This window comes from Rhineura floridana, chromosome 10, assembly GCF_030035675.1.
Source record: "Rhineura floridana isolate rRhiFlo1 chromosome 10, rRhiFlo1.hap2, whole genome shotgun sequence".
NCBI lineage: Eukaryota > Metazoa > Chordata > Lepidosauria > Squamata > Rhineuridae > Rhineura > Rhineura floridana.
In genome coordinates, this window is record NC_084489.1 from 62,960,948 (window position 1) to 62,984,616 (window position 23,669).

Consider the following 23,669-nt stretch of genomic DNA (forward strand, 5'->3'; position numbering starts at 1 on the left):
GTAAATGTGTTAGACAAATGACTGACTTGGATGATACCAAATAATGGACTTTGTCTTCCCATTGAAATCTGGAACTGGAAATCCAGGGCTTGGGAGGAGGGCTGAAAAACTTTAATGGTAGCATTGTCTTCACCCCTCCCCATGCTTGTGCATGCCTGCAGTGCAACATCATCTGCTTTTTGAGTTTTGGTCCAGTACTCAGCTGTAAAATGTCTTAAATGTCAGCAATGGGAACAGATACTATTTGAAGCATTTCCGATGAAATGGTTGATAACTAACTCCTTATATAACAGATTGCAACGAGCGCCTATTAACCAGCCATCAAGATGTTTCCATTCTCACCTAACAATCCTGATGCATGGCCAATATGGTGAACAGCCCAGATATTGAGGTGTCCTCCTATCACATCCTCTCTCCTTTCACCTTCTTCCTCACTCTGTGCATTTTCTCTCACATGGCTAAGGGGTGCAGCGAGAGGGAGGGAGGGAGATCTCCCAGGGTCCAGTCCATTGGTGCAAGATTTAGGGCAGGCTTCGGACGATACATTCTTTGTTCTCTGCAAGCCTATTTCCCCCTGCAGTCCCTTTTTGGTTTATCGTATATGCTGACTTAAACTGTCTCCCACCATCTTTATTTATTTACAGGCTAATGGAAGTGCTAAGAGAGCTGGTGGGGACTATAAGGCTACTTCCCCTAACCTGTCTGCTTCAAAAATTCCAGCCTTTTCTTCCACCTCTGGGAAAAGTAGCTCTGTGCCTAGTGGTGATAGCACTAACCTTCTGAGCCCACCTACTAAAGCTTCTGTTCCTTCTTCTAACCCTCTCAGTCCTCCAACAGGTCGCCCTCCTCATTCTGCTTCCTTAATCCCCTCTGTTTCTAATGGCTCCTTAAAGTTCCAGAATCCTCCTCACACAACAGGTAAAGGTCACCATCCTCTTCCATTCTCAATACAGACTCAAAATGGCCGGCCACCCCCTCTTCCTCCATCTCCCTTTTCCTCATCCTCCTTCTCCTCTCCCTCTTCCACCTCTCCCACCTCACTGAATCAAGGTTTGAAGAGCATCCGGTCAATCCACACACCCAGCTTCACCAGCTACAAGTCCCAGAATGGAAGTGTGAACAAACCCACCCCATCTTCCTCCATCACCAAGGAATCGTCTTAAAAGCTGTATATTGGCCTGTCCAAGTGATGCCCAAGTCTTCTCAGTTGTGGTTGACATTGCAACCAATATTCTAGCTGAGCAATGTGTACCAATCTTGCTGTATAATTTCAGGCTTAACTACAAAACCTGTGCTAAATACTGGGCTATTGCAAAGGACAGACAGAAAGTAGTTTTGTATGTATTCATTGCTGTTGAAACACCAGGGTGGGATTTCCCTTCAGCCAGAAACTGTTACAAAAAGTACAACAGGGTGTGAGTGAACTAAAAGTGTGAGTGCACAGAAATGCATCAAGCATGAAAAAATGTATTAAAGTGAGTTATTTTGTATAAAGCTATTTTTAAGTATGAGAATTAAACATTGTGTGATGATGCAAAATTATAAAACTGAAGCTAAAATATTTTTCTTTTATTTTAGTGTTATTCAAATTTGTTACAGATTTCTATTTTTGTCCGGGGGAGGGGGGAGAATCTTCATGGTTACTTTGAATGATCTTTTTTGCCAAAACATTTGATACTATTATAATGTACATTTTGATAGAAGTATGCAAAACACTTCCTCTGCACAAGCGACAGATTTAAGGCAGACACTGATGTGTAGGAAGCAACTTTACCTATTGCACTGCCATTCAGATTATATTTAATAATTTGCAATGCCAAGGAGAAAATTCTTTTTACATTTAGGCATTTGCTGATTTCTTTTAGCTCCCTTCGTTTTCCATTTTATTGAGACCTGGGTAAATCATGTAGTATTGCAATGTGGATTTTTAAAAAGTGTATACTTCTGTACTGTTCTGTATAATGGAAAACCTTTGTACATATTATAATATAAATATATAAATATATATATTAAAAATATAAATACTGTATGTGGCTGGGCACAGACAGAATAGTTTTCAACACCAAAGGTCCATTTTATGCATGGTTCTCAAGTACACTTTGGGAAAAGGTCACTGAGAGATTGATGGGAGTGGGGGGGGGATTGGGTTGGTTTTAAAAAGCAACATGCGTGCAAAGCGAGTGTCGTTTGTAAATATCTTATTTGTACATCTCCATAATATAATATACAGAAGCAAAAACAAACAAAACAAAAAACCTTTGCAAAAATAAAGGGCTGCATGCTTACATTTTGGTGGTTTTATTTTGTTACAAATCAGTGATTTCCTAATTTTCATAATGTTCCATATGCAACAATGCACATGGTTTAGCAGTTGAGCATTAGTCCCATTGGTTTCAGTTGAAGAACTATGCATGTGCTTAAATCTGTCCCACAGAAATAAAGGGCTTATGAACACTTTATGCACAAAAGTGAGCAGCTTCATGCAAGTTTTAACATATGCGGGCTATGCTTTATCAATCCATTGTCAATGCATCCCTGCATGGGGCCCAGCATCTGCCACAATGGTGGCTGCCTCACTTCGCCTAATAGATGTTATGTTTTTAAGTGTATATTTTGCAGCTTCCTAATGTATTTGTATCAAAATCTTTTTGCTCTTCACACATCATGACATTTCCCCTTTATTAAGTTACCATTTACTATGTCATGTGTGGTTTGACCATGACCAGGAATCCCCAGATGGCAGCTGTCACTGAAACAGGGGCCTTCTCTTCCACTGTCTTGCTTTTTGCTTACCCTGTGGCGGCACACTGCTGGCCGAGGAATGGACATAGTAAAAATATAATTTATTAGCAGCCTTTTACCCAGTATTTGTCAGGAATTCTAAGAAACCAAAAACGCAGAGCAGTTTTGAAAGAGTCAGTCCACCATCTTGATTCAAAATGGCATCCAGTTGTACCCAAAGACAGAACACCTACTCCTTGATCTCAGGAACTATCATGCAAAATTTGGTCACAGTATCTTAAGAGATGTCTGAATGTTTAGCAAAGAGACACCCAAAATATATAGTTTATAATTTTACCATCCATTTATTTGTTGCCACAGTAGTATACCATTGGAAGCAAAAAAACCCCACACTCTTAAGAACACATCACAATAATGAAGTTCTTCGTAAGTACCTTAATAAACAATCATGAGGCCAGTTCTGTAATGGCTACTTAGGAGAATGAGCCTATTGATAAATAATTGCAGGCTTTCAAAACTGTGATACACCACACACGCTTAGGCTGCAATCCTATTCACACTGGACATCTGATTGAACTCAGAACTTACTTCTGAGTAGACGTGTTAAAAAGCAATGAGTTTAAGCCCCTGACCCCAATCCAGCTAAACTGTAATTGACTGCAGCAAGGGGGCTTGCTACCATGACTGACTTGCCCCCATTGCTCTTATGGGGTTTGGACTGCCTTCAAGTCGATCCTGACTTATAGCTACCCTATGAATAGGGTTTTTATGGTAAGCGGTATTCAGAGGGGGTTTACCATTGCCTCCCTCTGAGACTAGTCCTCGCCAGCTGGCTGGGGCCTGCTGAGCTTGCCACAGCTGCACAAGCCAGCCCCTTTCTTGTCCGCAACTGCCAGCTGGGGGACAAATGGGCTCCTTGGGACTATGCAGCTTGCCCATGGCTGCACAGGTGTCAGGGCACGTAACCCCTGAGCCACTCACTGTGGGGGTCTGTAGCTGGCCCTTGACACCCAGGAGAGACAAGTGGGGATTTGAACTCAGACTCTGGACTCCCAGCTAGGCTCTCCTTCCCACTGTGCTATACCAGCTGTAATTCAAGCTGCATCAGGTCCTCTTGTGATTAAGAGGTTCCCACATACCAAACACTGTAAGGGTTCATAGCACACAATTTTAAGGAGTGTCATAGTGCATTACTTAAGCATAAAGTTGTAAAGGACAAACTGATGGTCAGGAGGTAAAACAACATAAGAAGAGCTTTGATAGATCAGTGCAAAGGCCTGACTAGTCCAGCATTTTGTTCCCAAAATAGCCAAGCAGACAGCTATGGAGCACCACAAACAGGACAAGTCATCTCCATCTGGTATTCAAAGGCATGCTTACTCTGATACTGGTAGTAGTACATAGTCGTCATGACTGGTAGCCTTACCCTCCATGAATTTGTCTAAACCCCATTTAAAGCTGTCCAGGCTGGTGGCTATCAGAAGCTCTTGTGCTACTGAATTCTTTAATTTGAATATATAAGAAAGTACTTGGTGGACTCCCTAGCACTGGAGGCATTCAACAGGCAGCTGTACAGGCACCCAATTCCTGCACTGAACAGGAGGTTGGATTCAGTGGTCTTATAGACCCCTTCCAATGCTACTATTTTATGATTGTAACCTTCAGCTTTGTTAGATTACTCCAAGTTCTAGCATTTTGAGACTGAGGGGGGGGGGAACCCCTTTCTCTTACAACAAGTTCCATTCTTAAAAAATGAGGTCTTTTGTATAGGGAGAAGGCAAGAAATAAATCATCATGTAATCTCAGTGAAATTTCTTGCATATCAGTTAGCCCAATGCATTGGCCACATTTGACCCTGCATAAAACAATATGCAAACAAAGTAGCCTAGAAAACATAAGTAAGTTTATTGGAAAATAGCTTCTTCGGACTTGGAAGGTTGTTGCTCCTCTTGTGATGTGTGCAAGTGCCTTAATCCTCTGAAGTGATGAGATAGAGCCATCTCCAAGATAAAGCTGCAGGACATGGAAGGTTACTGGGAAAGTGGAAAGGTGAGTGGCATTTGGGGGAGGAGTTTTATGAAACTTCCAACATTACCCATTGTTCATCATTATAGACACCCATCACTCCAGAGTGTTCTTGAAGTTAAATATTTCTATCTTCTGCCTTCAAATGCTTGAGGCCGTTCTTAACATCATTTAGAAAAATCTAAACACACAAAACAAAAATGAAATCTGTTCCTGCCAGCAAAGTGAACCCAAAAATCAAGCACCAGCCTTTTGGCTAAATGGTTTCCTGAACACAAGCATTTTGACCATGTCCTCAAAGCCTAGAGCAGAAATAGTTAATAGGTGCTCTCCAGGTGGTGTTGGACTCCAATTCCCATCAGCCCATGTGGTGTAGCCAAGGGTCAGGGATAATGGAAGTTGTAGTCCAGCAGCAAATGGAGTGCCATAGGCAGATGGTCAAATTACCACAAGGATGTTGTTCCATAGCCCCAGTTGCACAGCAGCAAAGGTTTTGCCCATTGTACATGACAGGCTCCTCGCATCCATCTCTGCTACTTGGAGCAAAGATCTCAACAGGTGTTGGAGAGAGGCAGTCAACAATTAATGCGACAGACACAGCTACCCCTTTGGAAAAGCTGTGATGCTTGTGCTCTAAGTTATTCTTCCTATAGTGATTCTTCCTGAACCAGCCCCATTGTTAGACGCTAGCATTACAAATGGGGCCTTTGCTACAATTTAAAGTCTACCAAACTGGCTCAAGCAAAGACCCAGCAGAAGATACGGATTAAATGTAAAAACAAACAAGAACAAAACAGTATGAGCCAGCATTTTGACACCATGTGAATGCTGCAAAAAATCTCTCCCCCCCCCCAATAAACTACCCATCCTTGTATGACACAGTCCCATCTTTAGACTTCCCACATTGGAGCTCTCCAAGGATACAATCTACTATCAACTGTTCTGCATTTACAGTGGGGGTGGGCAACCATTCCATGGGGGGGGTGAAGCAGTTTGGAGCTACAAACAAGCAGGGGGTGGGTGCAAATTGGGCAGATTAATTCACACACATGGCCTCCCCAACCATTCATTCATAAAGGCAGAGTTTGAGGAGTGATCTGAAATTATTTATTTATAAAATTATGTATATACCAACAGATGATAAAAAATCGGGGCAGTGTACAACACTATGTACACAATAAAACATAAAGCACCATTTAAAATTGTACAAAATAATCATTAAAATGACTGGCCCATCAAGAACACTTTAAACAAACTTTAAACGGCTATAGTGGACTATACTCCTCTGTGAAGAATGGAGATAGTGGGGTTGGAGAAGAGGCCATGGAAGACTTTGTACGTAAGGACCAGGTGCTTGTATTGACTGTGGCAGAAGCCAGGATAGGGATTTAAAAATGGAAATTTTACTCACCGTGAATTTCTATTTGTAGATAGTGCTGGAGGACATTCTTCAGTAGGGATGACTCCTCCTACTGGTCGTGACAGGCAGGGTCTATAAGCTTCTCTGTAGCCTCTCCTGGGGGAGGAGTTGTCCCTCTCTCCAGACCGAACTGACAGAGCCAGGAACACCCCTCCGGCCCCAAATCCACAGCCTCGTGGAAATCCCCAAAGTGGAAGCCTAAACCAGGAGATGGCTGAAGAAAAAATGGTAGACCAGCACAGAACCGATGTGCCGGAAGACAGAGCACACACGAAGGGGGACACACAATACTAAACAACGTGTGCAAATGTAAGGCGCTGGCAGAAGCCCTAACTCCCCCACTCCCCCTCCCGCTCCAGAAGGTTGACGCAGAGGAATGAGAGGTGGGTGGAATGTCCTCCAGCACTATCTACAAATAGAAATTCACGGTAAAATTTCCATTTTTGCTAGATAGTGCTGGAGGACATTCTTCACTAGGGATATGACAGAGCAGTTACAAGGACTCCGGGGTGGGATTCCTCTAGCTATGAGGCAACACCTTCTGGAGCACCTTCCTGCCAAAGGCAGCATCGGCTGAGGAAAATGAGTCCATTTGATAATGTCTGATGAAAGTGTGTGGAGAAGCCCATGTAGCCGCCCTACAGATATCCATTATGGGGAACCCCCCTTTAAACGCTGCTGAAGCCGCCACCCCCCTAATTGAGTGCGCTGTGGTACCCAATGGAGGTTCCTTACCCAGAGTCTGGTATGCATGAGCTATAGCCTCCCTGAGCCAGCGCGAGATAGAGGTGGTTGTCACCTTACACCCCTTTGATTTCCCAGAGAAAGCCACGAAGAGGGCCTCAGACCTCCTGAATTCCAGGGTACGATCCAGGTAGAAACGAAGGGCCCTCCTCACATCTAGAGAGTGCCACCTACGTTCCTGGGAACAGGAAGGAGCAGGGCAGAATGACGGGAGAACCACTTCCTGCGACCTATGAAAAACCGAATTGATTTTAGGCAGGAAAGCTGGGTCTGGTCTGAGGACAACCTTGTCCTGATGGAAAATGCACACTTGAGGGTCCGAAGGTAATGCCCCCAACTCGGAAACTCTGCGTGCCGATGTAATGGAAACCAGGAAAACTGTTTTGAATGATAAGAGGTTCAGGGGGCAGGTAGCCATTGGTTCAAATGGCGGTCCCGTCAACGCCGTCAGCACCCAGGTAAGGTTCCAGTTTGGAAACCTGTGAACCATTGGCGGGGAAACAAGCGTCACCCCTCTTAGAAAACGTTTAAGGAAAGGGTTGGAGGAAAGCGGGGGGCCCCCCAGGCAAAACAAAATGCTACTAAGAGCTGCAGCTTGTCTCTTGAGGGTGGCTGCGCTCAGACCCTTATCAAGACCCGACTGGAGGAACCTAAGGGGACCTCTGACGTCTGGAGACCAAGGGTCCACTGTATTGGCTGAGCACCAGGACAGGAACACCTTCCACGTGGACGAGTAAACCCGGTTCGTGGACTGTCTATGTGAGGCCAGTAGCGTATCTAGCACTTTCCCCTTAAAGCCTTTAGCACTCAACCACAACCGCTCAGTCTCCAAACTGTCAGCCGGAACAACTCTGGACGAGGGTGGCAGATTGGGCCCTGGATCAGAAAATCCGTTCGAGAGGGAACCTGCCAGGGTGTCTCGACTGACATGTTCAGTAGGTCCGGAAACTAGGGGCGTCGAGGCCAATGGGGTGTCACTATAATGATTTCCGCCTTCAGAGTCCGAACCCGCTGGATCGTGCATTGTATCAGCCCGAACGGAGGGAGGACTTTTGGCCATGGTGTGACTAGTGCGTTTGTGCCCTGAGCCTGATGACACGGATTTCTTGTGAAGAACTGGTGTAATTGTGTGTTTGCGGGTGTTGCAAAGAGATCCACTACTGGCTCTCCCCACCTGCGCACCACCTGTTGGAAAACGTCTGGGTTGAGTTGCCATTCTGTCTCTTTGATGGCTGTCCTGCTGAGCCAGTCGGTCACAAAATTGTCGGAGCCCGCCAAGTGTTTGGCCTTCATGGAGGCGAGATGCCCCTCCGCCCATTTGAACAGGCACTCTGCCTCGAGCATCAAGCCCTTTGATCTCGTGCCCCCTTGTCTGTTGACATAAGATTTCGCCAATGAGTTGTCGGTGCGTATGAGGAGATGCTTCCCCTTGATCTCCTGGGCGAAGGCCTGAAGGCCCAGTCTGATGGCCCGCAATTCCAGTATGTTTATATTGAACTGCGCCTCCGTTGCAGACCATGTCCCCTGAACTACCTTGAGGTCCAGGTGAGCCCCCCATCCGTACAGACTCGCATCTCAGGTCATGATTATGCGTGGAGGAACTTCCAGGCTGACTCCATGGGTCAACCTCTGAGGTTCCAGCCACCACCGGAGCTCTGTTCGTACTGCTGTAGGCACTGAGATCGAGCGTCTGTGTCGTAGTACTATTTCTTCCTGGTAGGGCAGAAGCATCTGTTGCAGAGTTCTTGAGTGGAACTGGGCCCACTGAACTAGGTCGTATGCCGACACCAGGGACCCCAGAAGCTGAGCCAGCCTCATCAGGTCCAACGCTGGAACAGAAACCGCTTCCCGAAGCCATAGCTGGAGTTTCAGTGCCCTTTCTTCGGTGAGCCTCATGCGGAAACGTTGCATGTCCAGGATCACCCCCAGGTGTGGAATAGTTAGTGACGGGGTTAGCATGCTCTTTTCCAGGTTCACCATGAAGCCCATCCATTGGAGCCACGATACGGTGAGATGGGTGTCTGTGTGTGACTGGTCCCGGGATGGTGCCCTCACCAGGATGTCGTCCAGATAGGGGTGCAGGCATATCCCCATAGTTCTGAGATGCGCCACCAGAACCACCAGTACCTTGGTAAAGACCCTTGGTGCTAAAGAAAGGCCGAACGGCAAAGCCCTGTACTGGAAGTGTCTGTTGTCGTACGAGAACTGGAGAAAGCGCCTGTGCTGCTTGTGGATTGGAATGTGTAGATACGCCTCTGAGAGGTCCACTGAGGTCAGCCAATCCCCTTTTCTTAGGGATGCTGTTATGGAGCGAAGGGTTTCCATTTTGAAGTGCTTCTTGGCCACCCACCTGTTGATCCATTTGAGATCCAAGATAGCCCTCGTGTTGCCGTTCTTTTTGTCGACCAAGAAAAAAATGGAATATACCCCTGATTTCCTCTCCAAGGGAACTACTGGCTCTATTGCCCTGATGTCCAGCAGGTGTTGAATAGCTTCCAGGTAGCGCAAGTGCTTCTCCGGCCATCGGGACCTCGGAGTGGGGCGAAAACGGTCGTGTGGAATGTGCCGTAACTCTATGGCATATCCCATGGAAACCGTGTCCAGTACCCATTTGTCTGAGGTGATGCCTCTCCAGCGGTGAGCAAACTCTAGAAGCCATGCTCCCACTCCGCGAGAGGCCTCTGGCAGCCGCCAGTCAGGAGGAAGAGCCCTTTGGGGCTCCCCTCTGGTTCCTCCCTGAGGAGAATGGTACGCCTCCAGATTTAGTGGAGGAAGCGTGTCCACCCCCTTTGTCTTGTCTGCCCCAGCGAGGCCTGTTGGATGGCCGAAATCTAAAGGGCTGTTTTGAGGGACGAAAAAACTGGTTCTGTCTGCCCTTCCGTTCCTCTCTTCTGGCCATAGGGAGTTGCAAGGGCCGAGGCGCATGCCATTTTCTTTAACCCGTCCTTTACAAATTTGGGAACATCATCCCGTGCCCCAAACTCTTCAGCCCACATAAAAACCGCTCTGGAGAAAACTGAGGAAGTGGCTGTAGCCCTGAAGCCGACAGCATCTGCCTCAAAACTCCTACGAAGGGCCCCTTCGACTCTCTTGTCGCAATGGTCCTTGGGCCCCCCCTCCCCTTCTGTTGGGATCACCGCCAAGCTAGTAAGAGCAGCAATAGGCGGGTCCACTGTGGGAACACGGAGTCTTGCCATGATCTTGTCGGCAAAAACGTAATGTTTCTTTGCCCACTTGGCAGGTGGCTTTGGCTTGCATGGCGATGACCATTCGGCATCCCACACGTCATCAAAAGCCTGGGGAAAGGAAACTGAAACCTGTTTATTGTCCCTGGAGGGGAAAGCCTTTTTTGCGTCTGCCGAGACTGACTGAGTGGGTTCGTCGTCCCCCCCCTGCCTCTGGCAGTTGCAGTACCCTACGGGCCTTGGAAAGGAGCGGCTGAAAAACCTCTGGGGCGAAGAGTCTGGGTTGTGCCTGGGTGACCTCTATTTCCTCACCTGAAAGTTCCCCCTCTTCCCTGTCCTGCTCTAGAAATTCCTCAGAATCTGATGGAGCGCCCAGTGTAGGAGGGGCCTGCATAGGCGACCGTGCCCGCCGAGCCCGGGCCATAGAGGAAGAAGGACCTACATGAGACTGTGGGTGTGATCGCCTTGCGACCCCCCCAACACGCTGTGACCGGGGGGCTCCTTATCACCCCTTGGTGAATCCTGTGTCGACTCTTCATGTAAAATGCATGGGGGAGGGGGCGATCCCCCCCGCCTCATGGCTTGGTATGAGGGAGAAGAGGACCTGTAATGGTTGTCTCTTAGAGGTGAGCTGCCATGCCCGTCCTCCCTGCTGCACCCTGTGGAGGAGGACAAGCGCCTGCGCTTTCCCCTGTGGGAGCGCTTCCTCGAATGTTTGCGCTTCTTACTTTTACGCGCATGTGAAAGAGAGCCACTGACTTCAGAGGCAATGAGCTCTTTAACCCAGGTCATAAATTTGGGGAATTGAGAGTGGGGGAAAAAAAATATCCATACCTTCATCTAGGAGATTCATACCCCTGCTTTCTACACTCTGGGACGGAGAAAGGACTGATTGTTGTGAGTCCTCTAGGTCCCTTGCCTCTCCCACGAAGCAGGGCTCTTGGCGGGAAGGGGGGAGGCAGCAGGCGAGGCCATAATATGGCGGTGCTGACTCCCTGACGTTGAGGAAATTGCGCGGGAAGTCAGTTTACAGGCAAGCCGCGTAGCGGGCGCCGCTCAACCCCCTGCTGAGGCTTCCTACCTCAACGAGGCGAGCCCTTGGTGAAGGGTAGGAGGGAGGGGGGGGGAGCCAGGAGCCGCGAGCCCGCTGAACGCGAGGGTTGTGGAAACGCGGCTCTGCAGAGCGGGCGAGAAACTCCGGTGCGTGCGGCTGCTTTTGTTGTTATGATGCAGCTAGCCGCGCTCTGCCCGTCTTCGGAGTGAAGGTAGGAGAGGGGGAAGGTCCAGGCAGGATAAATAAAACAAACATAAGGAGAAGATTTGCACAATAAAAGACACTGAGAGAATAGAAACCAAAAACAAAAGAAAGAAGCTCTAGCTAGAGGAGAGATTAAACTCCAGACCTTCACTGACCGCAGGCAGGGCCGGTCTGGAGAGAGGGACGACTCCTCCCCCAGGAGAGGCTACAGAGAAGCTTATAGACCCTGCCTGTCACAACCGGTAGGAGGAGTCATCCCTACTGAAGAATGTCCTCCAGCACTATCTAGCAAATAGGGCTGTCATGTTATCAAAGCTAGAGGGGTGTGAATTACGTTGGTATCAGTGTGCTGGATAAGAAATATAACAGAAGTCCAGAGTGGGAAAAGCTGCAGGAGACAAACCAAGAGATGACAAGGGCTCAAACCAGTTTTTGCCAAAGGAGCAAAGAGAAAGGGCCTTATTTTTGTAATGTTGGAAAGGGAGAAGCAACAGACTTGACAAAGGATTGAATATGGGGAACAAAGTGAGAGAGAAGAATCAAACATACCAAGGCCTTCACATCAGTTCAACAAGATGATGGTTACTTGGATATCTTGAACTTGAGATGATGATGAAGATTCTAAGTATAAATATTAAACAGAAGATGTGGGAACAGATGGAGAGAGAAAGGTCTATGGCAGAGAGGTAGGACTGGGCATCATAAACATGCTGCCTGAGGCAATACAGCAAATGCTGCCCCCTCCACCTGCCCTCAAATCATGGTGTATAGTACCTAAGTATGATCAAGTTATTTTGACAGCTGATGCAAAAACTTTCTGGGAGTAAAAGTATAAGAAGAATAAATTAAATAATTAACAATTTGCTGCCCTTTCATGACATTTGCTACCTCACTTTCCCTAATGTTAGGGCCGGCCCTGGACGTGATAGTGAAAAGCACTGGATTATCAGAAAGAAAATCTGATTATGTGTGTTTGCATATATAAATATAATTACACACACACACACACACACACAAAGAGAGAGAAAAGGAAACCTATCATTTTGTAACAAAATGAATTAAATGAATTAAAACAAGGGCTCATTAACAAAATACTAAGGAGTGTGGCAGACTGCTTTTTTCTATCTGGACTGAATTCAAGAAAGTATATAAATGAAATAAAATAAATAAAATAAAATAAATAAATTCAAGAAAGTCCAGTTTATTCATATACTACTTTTCATTTATAAGTTTATGGATCTTAAAGCGATTCACAATAAACATAAATCCATTAGAATCAATAACATTTAAAACATCCAGATAGTCATACTTTCAACAATAACAGCAGCCAAAACCACAAAAGAACTCCATACAGCCAGCAAACACCAGGATAAATGAAAATGTCTTTAACTGTCTGTGAAAACCCCCATCATTGGTGCTCACCCAATCTCCATAGGAAGCTAAAACCACAAAATGGGAATGAACCATCCTTTGAACCCCAGCCTACTGAACTTCAGTAGGTGACGGTAGTCGGGAGACCCCTACCTTTAGATCGCAGTTGTATGAGCACATACCATGACTACCACAAACAACCCTAATGTGGGTTGATCTGTGGGCTGCGGAAAGTACTTACTCTTTTCCACAAGCGCTACTAGCTTATATAGAAGCAGCCTGACTGAAGAGCCAGGTATAAATCCTCCAAATAAATTCCCCATCTGCTTCACAGTTATTGAATGAAGCAGGCTCATGTTTATGAAAACGGGTACCACAATGTTTGTGATGGATGCTTGAAAAGACAGCCTGATGGAGACAGTGGCATGCAGCAACTGATTCTTATTGCCTCCTCTAAGTTGGGCATTTTTTTTACACCATAGCCATCTCATGGTGAAAACTGCCAGACTGCTTTATTCTGTATTGTGCCACAGTTCTGGGAGCGGGGGGTGGGGGAACACCTTTGCAATGGCTTCCTTCCTATGAATGAGACTGGAATTTCAATGGGATTTTGAATAGTCAGACAGCTGAGGAGTTTGCTTTCATGTCTTACAGTCTCTGTCAATCCCCGATTCCATATTCCAGTTATCTGATTTGTGACTCAAGGGTTTCTGGGATGACTCAAAGGTTGGAGTAATACCTGGGCTCAAAGTCACAGATGGGAACCTACCACGAGAGTCCTAGAGACTACAAGAAACACCACCATATATCTTCCAAACATACTTAGACGTGTGAATCAGTCCTGACTACAGTTACCCTCCAAACACCATGCACATTCTCTGCATTGGCACACCTTATCCAAAATTCCCAAAGTAGCTTGTGGTGGAGCATGAAGGGCTTGTGTTCCCAACAAAACACAGAAGGCCCACTGGACTTGCACAAGCCCTTTGGTCTATCTGAAGGAGCTTTCTGTTCTAGGGCTTCTTCTTTTGCAAGTACAATAGGAGAGTTAAAGTGTGCTACAAAATAATTAATCCATGTTACATAATCTGCCCCATAGCCAAATAAAATAAAATAAGCCATGTTCTAAGTAATTTACCTGATATTAATAGAAGCTTCCTACATCATGGACCTTTTCAGTTGCCACCTCTCACTTCGTCATACTGAGAGTAATCACTGAACTAGAAGATACAAACTTGGCATTTTTCATTCTTCTCCCTTGAATGAAAGTCAGTCCATGCAAAGAACCATCAAAACAATTTTATTTCCAGTGTTTTAGGTGGGTATGCACACAGGCATGATACAGATTTGGATTCATTTAAGTCTTCATGCAGAATTATATTCTCAGTAAAAGAAACCAGTTCCATCCAGGATCCACTATCTACACGCCTATGTTACAACATTTATATCAAATCTGGTATCTGAGGAAAAGATACACATGGAATATATACATTTAAGTTACTTATTTTACAGAAAGATTAAAAATTCAAGTCACATAAAACTCAAAAACTGTATTAAAATTGGAATATAAAACTCAGAAATCCAACTGGAATGCCTAAGGACTGGAAGCTCTGTACCCACCTGTGTTAAAATTTGTAAAGTATCATGAAACATCTTACCAGTAAAATGCATTCATTTTTTGTTTATATTAACATCCTCTAATTTAACAATTATTATGGCACCCTAACAAACCAAATGAACTCTTTTTTTTTGTTTGGATGAGGCACTTGTTAGTGACTAAAGCCAAAATAACATATTATTCTGCATACTAATGCCAATTGTCAATCATAAAAACCATGTACACATTACATAGCATGTTGCATTAGATGCTTTGTTCAGCATATGTATGCAGCAATCAAATATACTTTCAATTAAAATAAATTTATTTATATATACTTATATTTATTTATTTTATATATATATATATATTTAGACTCTACCCTCCCACCCAATATTCTGGCTGTATTTAATGCACCATAAAGACCTTTTCCACAGTGCATACAGATGAAACAAACCTCCTTTGATAGCTGCAAAGTAACACCATACTGGGGCGGGGGGGGATGGACATATACCTAACAATTGGGGAAGTATTAAAACAGAAGCTGCTACTGAATTGTTTTAGTGGACATTTGAATTTATCTCTCCATTTCAAAGATACTGGTAGAATCGAGATCTAACCACTTGGGTCCCAGATAATTTATGAGGATGGGCATCAACTGCTGGGCTAAAGTTGCTTTTGTTCATATTCTGGTAGCTTTCTCCATTAACGTGGTCTAGTGGCTGGAGTGGTCCCAACACCGGTGTTCTAGGAACCACAGTCAAACTACTACTAGAGGAAGAACCACCTTCCTCTGCCCACATTTCTGGAGATGAAGAGAGGTCTATCTTTGATGAATCTGCTACTCTGCCAGTGTTATTCCGCTTGGACTCTCCACTTTCACCTATTTTAAGGTCAGTTGTGCTAGTGCGTAGACGTTCTCGTGCAAGCCAGTCCGAAATGGAGAGGTCCTGTGCTGGGCATTTTGGCTTCAACCGGTTCACGGCTGAAGCATCTTTCTCCCTGTTTGGATTTTTCTCTTGGACTTTCCAAGAATTCAGAACACTTATTTCAGCAAAATCTCTCTGGCCTCCTAACGTGTGCCTTCGCCTGATGTTTTTTCGCTTGGAAGGCTCTGCAGAGTTTGGTTTCTGATTGCCTACTCCAAACATATCATCTGCAGATGACTTGAGCCGCAGTTTTAACCTGTCTGTAATCTTGAGTCTCCATGTAGGCTCCTGTTTTTCTGGCTCACTTTTGGTTGATGCAGCTAAGCTGCTGGTTGACCTTCCTTTCTTCATGATGTCAAACATTTTGGTCACTGCTGGCAACTCCTTCTCACACTTGACATCTCCTGAGCCTTCACTGTCTGTCTTGTGTCTGGCTGATTTTTTCCGGGATAGCGTATCACATTCAATAAGTTTGTGTGAACTAAATAGTCTGCGGTTGTCCACCTTTGGTGTCGAACTTCCCTCTGTACAACTTACTTCACTTTCTTCAGAGTTCCTCCGGCTGCCCTTTGCCATGTCTTGCACCTTCCCCTTGAACAACCTTTCCACAGCAGAACCTGTGGCAAAAACAGGGAAGTCACACTCGCTGTCTGTTTCCACAGGGCGACCTTCACTGATCAGTTCACTTCTCTCATCATCAGCCTCCTCTCCTTTACTCTCCGTCACTGATTGCACCTCAGGGCTTAGCATGGTGGAATCTAAACCAGTTAGGTACATAGTAGATGAAGTCGTGGAGTAATCTGAAGTGATGGAGCTGACATCAGCAGCTAAAAACTCACTACATTTACTTTCAGGGTTGGCAAATTTTTTACAGGAAAATCTCTGCAGAGAAGCCTGTGAAGAAGTGCTAAGCATAGTGCCTGAGTCAGAGACCGTTTCTTCCATTTGAGAAAAGACCTGAAAAGCAGGTGGTTTAGTGCAATCTTTCTGCATACTCAGCCGGAAGCTCAGATTTGGAGATCTCATATATTTTTGATAAGGTGTTGAAGGATCCTCTGAGAGTACGCTCTCTTTCCTTGGCAACATGGTCTCATCCTTGGTTGCTGCAGAAGGTTTAACATTGCTCTCTTTTTCTTTTGGAATCACTGTTACTGGTTTTCTCCCTTCCGTTTCTTTCTCCGGGTCCTCTTTATGTGTGTCATCTTTTGCTGAACCGCCATAAAAGTGCTCCGCTTGCTCCTTCTTGAAAAACACATTATCCAACTCATCTTCGGAGCTGCTGGGCTGCGGCTTCTCTTTTGTTTTTTTCCGCTTACGACTGGCTGCTGCAAAGATGGAGGACTTAAGCAGTTCTCTGCTATACTGATCCTTTCCAGATCCCCAAGAACCCTGTATGAGATGAAGAACAAGTAAAAAATCATCATGATCATCATAATAATCATCAGAGATTAGAAGACAAAAATCATTTTTTTTTCACACAACAGCAGTTTACATTTTAAATGTGTTCTCTAGTGAAGCAATATCGGACTTCTACCCATTAAAGAAAAAAATGGGCAAGGTGCACAGCTTCTCCTACCACCACTGAACTGCTCTGGGCCAGTTGATTTGTTTAATAAACACAATTCCTTAATAAGCACAGATCTGCCAGTTACCTAGTCTGAAATGTCTCCTTGTCTCCTTGTGTCTCTGGAATAAACTACCCAGGGTGAACACGAGGTAGAACGCCAAAAGAAAGGTAGTGTGGATATAAGGGCCTTTCCCTAGCGAGTCCTGCTAGGACCTTAGTTGAGACATTTTTCACCCAAAATGTTGTCAGAATAGAAAAAGTGATCATAAAAATGTATTTTAAAAAATCAGAATATTATGGATGCAATATCAAACAGTGACACTATGTTCTAATTCTAATTCATAATGGCAGTTTCCAAATATTATCATTATTTAATTGATTAATTAATCACCCTATCAAGGCCATATACAAAATATAATAAAAACAGCTAAAGTACAAAAAATGAATATGAATTTAAAAAACGAAAGAAAGTGGACATCCATGGCAGAGACCTTATATTAACTATATTACATATAGTTGTATGAATCCATTAATTCAACACCCATTAATTCCAGTATGATGCTCTGTTTATTGTACTATTCTTCTTGCACTACCACTGCTGTCAGTGGCTTTAGCAATATAATCTATAGTTGGAATATAGACTTTGGATCCTTTTGTGGATTTGACCTTTAGAGGACTACAGCTGCAATCCTAACCCTATTCACCTGGGAGTAAGCTCCACTGAATACAGCTGGACTTACTTCTGAGTAGACATGATTAGGATTCCACTGGAATACAGTAAAATATCAGAAATGGAGTATTTGTTTACTTCCCAGTATTTGCATCCAAGTAACACAGTGTGAATATTTCAGTGGAACTATGAATCGTTTTATAGTTGCAAAAAGACAATACCTCTAGTTAAAAAGAGAGAAAGACCTCAATGGATGACTGAAGAAACTCTTAAAATGGCCAAAGAGAGAAGGAAAGCAAAAGCAAAAGGAGACAGAAACACAGTCAGAACCTTAAATGCAACAATACAGCGACTAGTACATAGGGACAAAGAGAACTATTACAATAGTTACTGTATAGAAATAGAAGAGAACACCAAAAAGGGAAGAACAAGAGCCCTATTCCAAAAGATTAGAGCAGCCTTTCCCACCAGTGTGCCTCCAGATTTTGTTGGACCACAATTCCCATCTTTCCTGACCATTGGCAATGCTGACTGAGGCTGATGGGAGTTGTGGTCCAACAACATCTGGAGGCACACTGGTTGGGAAAGGCTGCATTAGAGAAATGAAAGGAAAATTTAAACCACGAGTAGGGATGTTGAATAATCAACAGGGGAACACACTGACTGACCGAGATGAAATAAAAGGAAGATGGAAGCAATACACTGAAGAACTCTATAAAAGAGATGCCAGGATGACATATTCATTCATGGAAGAACCGTATGATGAAGAACCAGACACTTTAGAATGTGAGGTGAAAGCTGCTCTTAAAATACTTGGAAGAAACAAATCACCAGGAACAGATGGCATACCAACAGAGTTGCTACAAGCTACTGAGACTGAATCTGTCCAAATTCTGACAAACATTTGTCAACAAATATGGAAAACTAAAAAATGCCCCACAGACTGGAAGCGTTCAATACAGGCATACCCCGCTTAACGTCGCTTCACTTAATGTCGTCTTGCTATAACGTACATGCTCCATATGCCTGTATTTCTCCAGAAACACAGCTAGCAAACCACTTACAGGGTTAGGGTTAGGGAGAGGCACGGCAGCACAGCAGCAGAGGCTTTAGCACATGGGAGTGGAAATAGATGCGATCGCGCCACCGCAAATCAGCTGGGAGGCGCGATCGTGATCAGCTGGGAGGCGTGGCAGTGCAGCAGCAGAAGCTTTAGCGCGTGGGGGTGGAAACAGACGCAATCGCGCCACCGCAAATCAGCTGGGAGGTGCGATCGCAATCAGCTGAGAGGTGTGGCAGCGCAGCAGCAGAGGCTTTGAGGCGCCGCATGAAGGAGAGGGAAAAAAAGTTTTAAAAGGTAGTGCTTCACTTTAAGGACATTTTCGGTTTACGTACCCGTTCTGGTCCCATTGAGTACGTTAATTTGAGGTATTACTGTATACATCCCAATTTGAAAGGAAGGGGATCCCATGGAATGCAGTAATTATCGAACTATTGCCTTAATATCCCATGCAAGTAAAGTAATGCTCAAGATTCTACAACAAAGGCTCATACCATATATGGAACGAGAAATGCCAGACGTCCAAGCTGGATTTAGAAAGGGAAGAGGCACCAGAGATCATACTGCAAACATACGTTGGATAATGGAATGGACCAAGGAATTTCAGAAGAAAATCACCCTGTGCTTTATAGATTACAGCAAAGCCTTTGATTGTGTAGATCATGGAAAACTATGGAATGCTTTAAAAGAAATGGGGGTGCCACAGCATCTGATTGTCCTGATGTGCAACCTATACTTTGGACAAGAGGCTACTGTAAGGACAGAATATGGAGAAACCGATTGGTTCCCCGTCGGAAAGGGTGTGAGACGGGTGTATTTTATCACCCTGTTTGTTTATATGCAGAACATAATATACAGAAAGCAGGATTGGACCAAGATGAAGGAGGTGTGAAAATTGGAGGGAGAAATATCAATAATTTAAGATATGCAGATGATACCATACTACTAGTAGAAACCAGTAATGATTTGAAATGAATGCTGATGAAAGTTAAAGAGGAAAGCACAAAAGCAGGACTACAGCTGAATGTCAAAAAGACTAAAATAATGACAACAGAAGATTTATGTAACTTTAAAGTTGACAATGAGGACACTGAACTTGTCAAGGATTATCAATACCTCGACACAGTCATTAACCAAAATGGAGACAATAGTCAAGAAATCAGAAGAAGGCTAGGACTGGGGAGGGCAGCTGTGAGAGAACTAGAAAAGGTCCTCAAATGCAAAGATGTATCACTGAACACTAATTCAGGATCATTCAGACAATGGTATTCCTGATCTCTATGTGTGGATGTGAAAGTTGGACAGTGAAAAACGCAGGTAAGAGAAAAATCCACTCATTTGAAATGTGGTGTTGGAGGAGAGCTTTGCGGATACAATGGACCGCAAAAAAGACAAATAACTGGGTGTTAGAACAAATTAAACCAGAACTATCACTTGAAGCTAAAATGATGAAACTGAGGTTATCATACTTTGGACACATAATGAGAAGACATTATTCACTAGAAAAGACAATAATGTTGGGAAGAACAGAAGGGAGTAGAAAAAGAGGAAGGCCAAACAAGAGATGGATTGATTCCATAAAGGGAGCCAAAGACCTGAACTTACAAGATCTGAACAGGGTGATTCATTACAGATGCTACTGGAGGTCGCTGATTCATAGGGTTGCCATAAGTCGTAATCGAAGGCATATAACAAGAAGAAAACAATCTGCTGCCTATAGCATCAGTGCCAAAATTCACAACGACAAGACTGATCACAATTGCATGCTACCCTTCTTACAATAAGCTGATGTGGAGTGATCACTATTATTCTCATAACCACTCTGTAAGGTAGGTTATTCTGAGAGATACTGGCATAGTTAGGCCATCCAGTAAACTTCATCGGTAAGTGCAGAACTGAATGCAGGTTTATTCCTGTCCACAACAAACAAGTCACCATAGTACACTACCTAGTTATATCGCTAACTATTGAATTCCAGAATTAGTTTTTTCTTAAACCAGTGATGGGGAACCTGTGGCCCTTCCAGGCGTTGCTGGACTACAATTCACATCTTTCCTGGCTGTTGGTCATGTTGCCTGGAGCTGATGGGAGTTGGAGCCCAACAACATCTGGAGGGTCATGGGTTGCCACCTGTGTCTTATACCTGCAATCATATATGTCAATGTTAAAGTGAATGTCACATTTTCTCCCCTGAAAAGTTAGCCACCGTAAATACAGCATATATGAGTTTGGCATCAGTAATACAGAACCCGCACACAAAACTTGCACAAATCCAAATTCCCACAAGCTCCACAGATGCAGGGGCTGCCCCTTTCCCTTTAATGTCAGAGACAGTTATGTGCATGCTATGAGGATCTGTACCAAATGCACACATCAGGGCTTCAACCTTCTAGATAAGATGCTTGGCCATCTTTCAAACGGACTGTATGCAAAATTACAAACTGTAAGTCTAAATAACATCATGCCACATGTATAAATAACCAAAGAGTCAATAAAGATTTACTTAAAAGAAAAAAAATGATTAATGATTTACCTTAGATTTTGCAGAGTCACTAGTAGCTGAATCTGTTGAAAGAGAAAAAAAAATACAACACTTTAGTCAACACTGCACAAAGTTTTATTTTGCTCTAGACAGTGCTGGACATATGAAAGAAGACAAGCACAGCACAAAATGTGAGAGCAAACAGGTAACAAAAAAAATAATCAGAACAAAGTGGATAGTAAGAGCTCACAAAGATGCAAGCTGCACCACAGAAAGCCACCGCCATGAATAGGATGCCGTGAGTTGTAGGCAGAATCAGCTCATATGACAGAAATGGCAAAGGAGCCCTGTTCTTCTAAATAAAACAGAACAGAAATACTAATATTTATTCAATGTTCTAATACACAGCCCTGCAAAACCGCAGCTGAGAGACCTTTTCAGGATTGTACTCTGTACGCTCCTGTAAATGAAATGCACACATTTATTTTAAATTTTTTTAGAGCCTTTGGCTACCTTCTGAAACCATTTTTAAAAGTTCTTTTTGGTAAGTCACATTTGTGTGCTCTCAAACTGTTTTACACTGGGGTTTACATTTGAATGCGCCCCAGCTTCATTTTCAGGTGCTCCTGTGAGCTACACATTTAGGAAATTTTAATTTGTCAACTAGCTAGATTTCCACAGCTATCAGTTTTGTACTCATCTCAAAAAGAAGCGCTATTATGAAATGGAAAAATGGACACCATAATTTTACTGTCTGGCAAAAAAACAACAACGGAGGTTAAACAGCTATAAAGGGGATAAGGAGGGGCTAGCACAGTGACCAAAATATGTTTTACTTTGCCATTCTCCAACTCTCAGGGGGTTCCCCCCACCTCAGAATTAATGAGCTGAGCCCCATGCCATGCCCCTTTTGACACATGGCTAATGACTAGAAAAACTGGTGGACCATACCATGCTATTTCTCCTCAGGGTCTGCTTCAGAAATAACAAGAAACAGCAGAAACACTTTTAAAAAGTAGCATTGATCTGTTCAAATACTCTTTAAAAGAAAAAATTTACAGTACAGATCAATTAATTCTTTGTGCATTTACAAGAAACGGGGGTTTCTGCAGACAAGGCAGCTACAATGTGGGCAACAGTCCTCCTTCTTCCTACAGTTCCAGCTTTCCATCAGTGACATCACAGAGTCCACTAGTGACATCACCGTGTGATAGACTCCTCCCACTTCTCCTGTTTCAACATCAGGATAGAGGGACTGTTTCAATAAAATGCTGAAAAAAGTCTTCTATGAACTAAAACACAAACTAGAAACAAAGGGATAACATTTGTGATAAACAACATGCTTGGTTAGTGAAACAGTATGGTGGTAGTGTGGGCAAACATCACCGAGAGAGCTTACAACAGTAGTACTTAGCAGAAAAATAAGGTGGCAATCATTAAACAGAAGCAACTTGTTTAGTAAAATATATACAACATACCCTATTACAATATACTTGGGGGGGCAATAATGGTTAGTTGTCAGGCAAAGTGAACTTTAAACCATAATTTGCTTTTCAAACATTGAGAATCAGTGCTATCTGAACAGAATGTAGAAGTTAAAACTTTCCACCATACCATCAACCACTTACACACTAGCAGGTATCTTGTTCACCTCATGGTAAGAATTGCATGGATAACCATTGTTAATGACTCAATAGTGAGCATGCTTAAAAATTACAATTTGGTTGCAAGAATGCATCCCAACCTTGATCATGCAACATGCCCAACCACTGTAATCATTTAAACAAGACACAATCATTTAGATTAGGAAGGAAAATCAAGTTATTAGCAAAGAAAAGGAAAGAGAAGAAGATTATAACCAATCATTAGAAGAGAATTTTCTAGCCTACAGACTAACACTGTCCAGGCAAGAGTTACCTGATACGTCTCCAGGAGATACTCCCGTCCTTCCAATGTTGGTGAGTAAATGATCTATGTTTGGCACTGGCTGAGTTTCTACTGTGTTTTCCTCCTGAACTGCTGTCTACAGTTAATAAACAAAGATCTCTTCATCATCTTGTCACAGTTAGAGGCTTCATCATGACTCAACAGTATTTAGAAAACCACAATTATTCACCTGATAATGGATTCCTCAAGAAATCTAGTATTTCCATATAAGATTTGGGGGTGGGAACACCCCAAAAGCAGAGGAAAATGGAGAGAAAAAATACCGTTCTATTGAAGAAATCTTCACAGTAAGTGGCATATTATTTGCTATTTTTGTTATTACATGGAGTAAAGGGGTAGGAAGTTGCTCATGATAAGCAAGTTTAACAGAGCCACATATTAGGTAAATATGTGCTCGTTCTAGCGATATAGAGATAACTTTACTATATGGGTTACATTAAAAGAGGGGTAGAATCCAAATAGTTAAGAATCAATACTTACAAAGAGTTCTTCTGCATCATCTTCTGCGAAAAACCAGTCATGCTACAATTTAAAATAAAAGAAGTGAAAAATCCCACAAAAGTGAAATCATAACAATGTGGACGCCAAATAAAAGGAAAGAAGATCAAAGAAGAAGAATGTGAGTCAAACCCAGTCTAGCTAAAGTGAGCAGGTCTGCCAGCCTAATTTGCC

At 43.6% G+C, this 23,669-nt stretch overlaps 2 protein-coding genes across 24 annotated transcripts in view; one reads left to right on the top strand and one right to left on the bottom strand.

The window, feature by feature from the left end:
• The window catches only part of KIAA1217 (KIAA1217 ortholog), a 269,082-nt gene extending 266,782 nt beyond the window's left edge, over window positions 1–2,300 (top strand). For 18 of the 20 annotated variants that reach the window (XM_061585853.1, XM_061585867.1, XM_061585852.1 and 15 more), the window contains one exon: window positions 645–2,300. In XM_061585853.1, coding sequence (XP_061441837.1) covers window positions 645–1,163 — 519 coding nt within the window. In that variant the 3' untranslated portion in view covers window positions 1,164–2,300. Of the gene's footprint in view, window positions 1–293 lie in introns of all 20 variants that reach the window. The other 2 variants (XM_061585854.1, XM_061585856.1) reach the window with 2 other exon arrangements.
• An 11,729-nt stretch (window positions 2,301–14,029) lies between these two features.
• The window catches only part of ARHGAP21 (Rho GTPase activating protein 21), a 166,972-nt gene continuing 157,332 nt past the window's right edge, over window positions 14,030–23,669 (bottom strand). For all 4 annotated transcript variants that reach the window (XM_061585848.1, XM_061585846.1, XM_061585847.1 and 1 more), the window contains 4 exons: window positions 23,478–23,519; window positions 22,968–23,073; window positions 21,102–21,133; window positions 14,030–16,660 (listed from right to left, as the gene is read on the bottom strand). In XM_061585848.1, coding sequence (XP_061441832.1) covers window positions 14,933–16,660; window positions 21,102–21,133; window positions 22,968–23,073; window positions 23,478–23,519 — 1,908 coding nt within the window. In that variant the 3' untranslated portion in view covers window positions 14,030–14,932. The remainder of the gene's footprint in view (window positions 16,661–21,101; window positions 21,134–22,967; window positions 23,074–23,477; window positions 23,520–23,669) is intronic.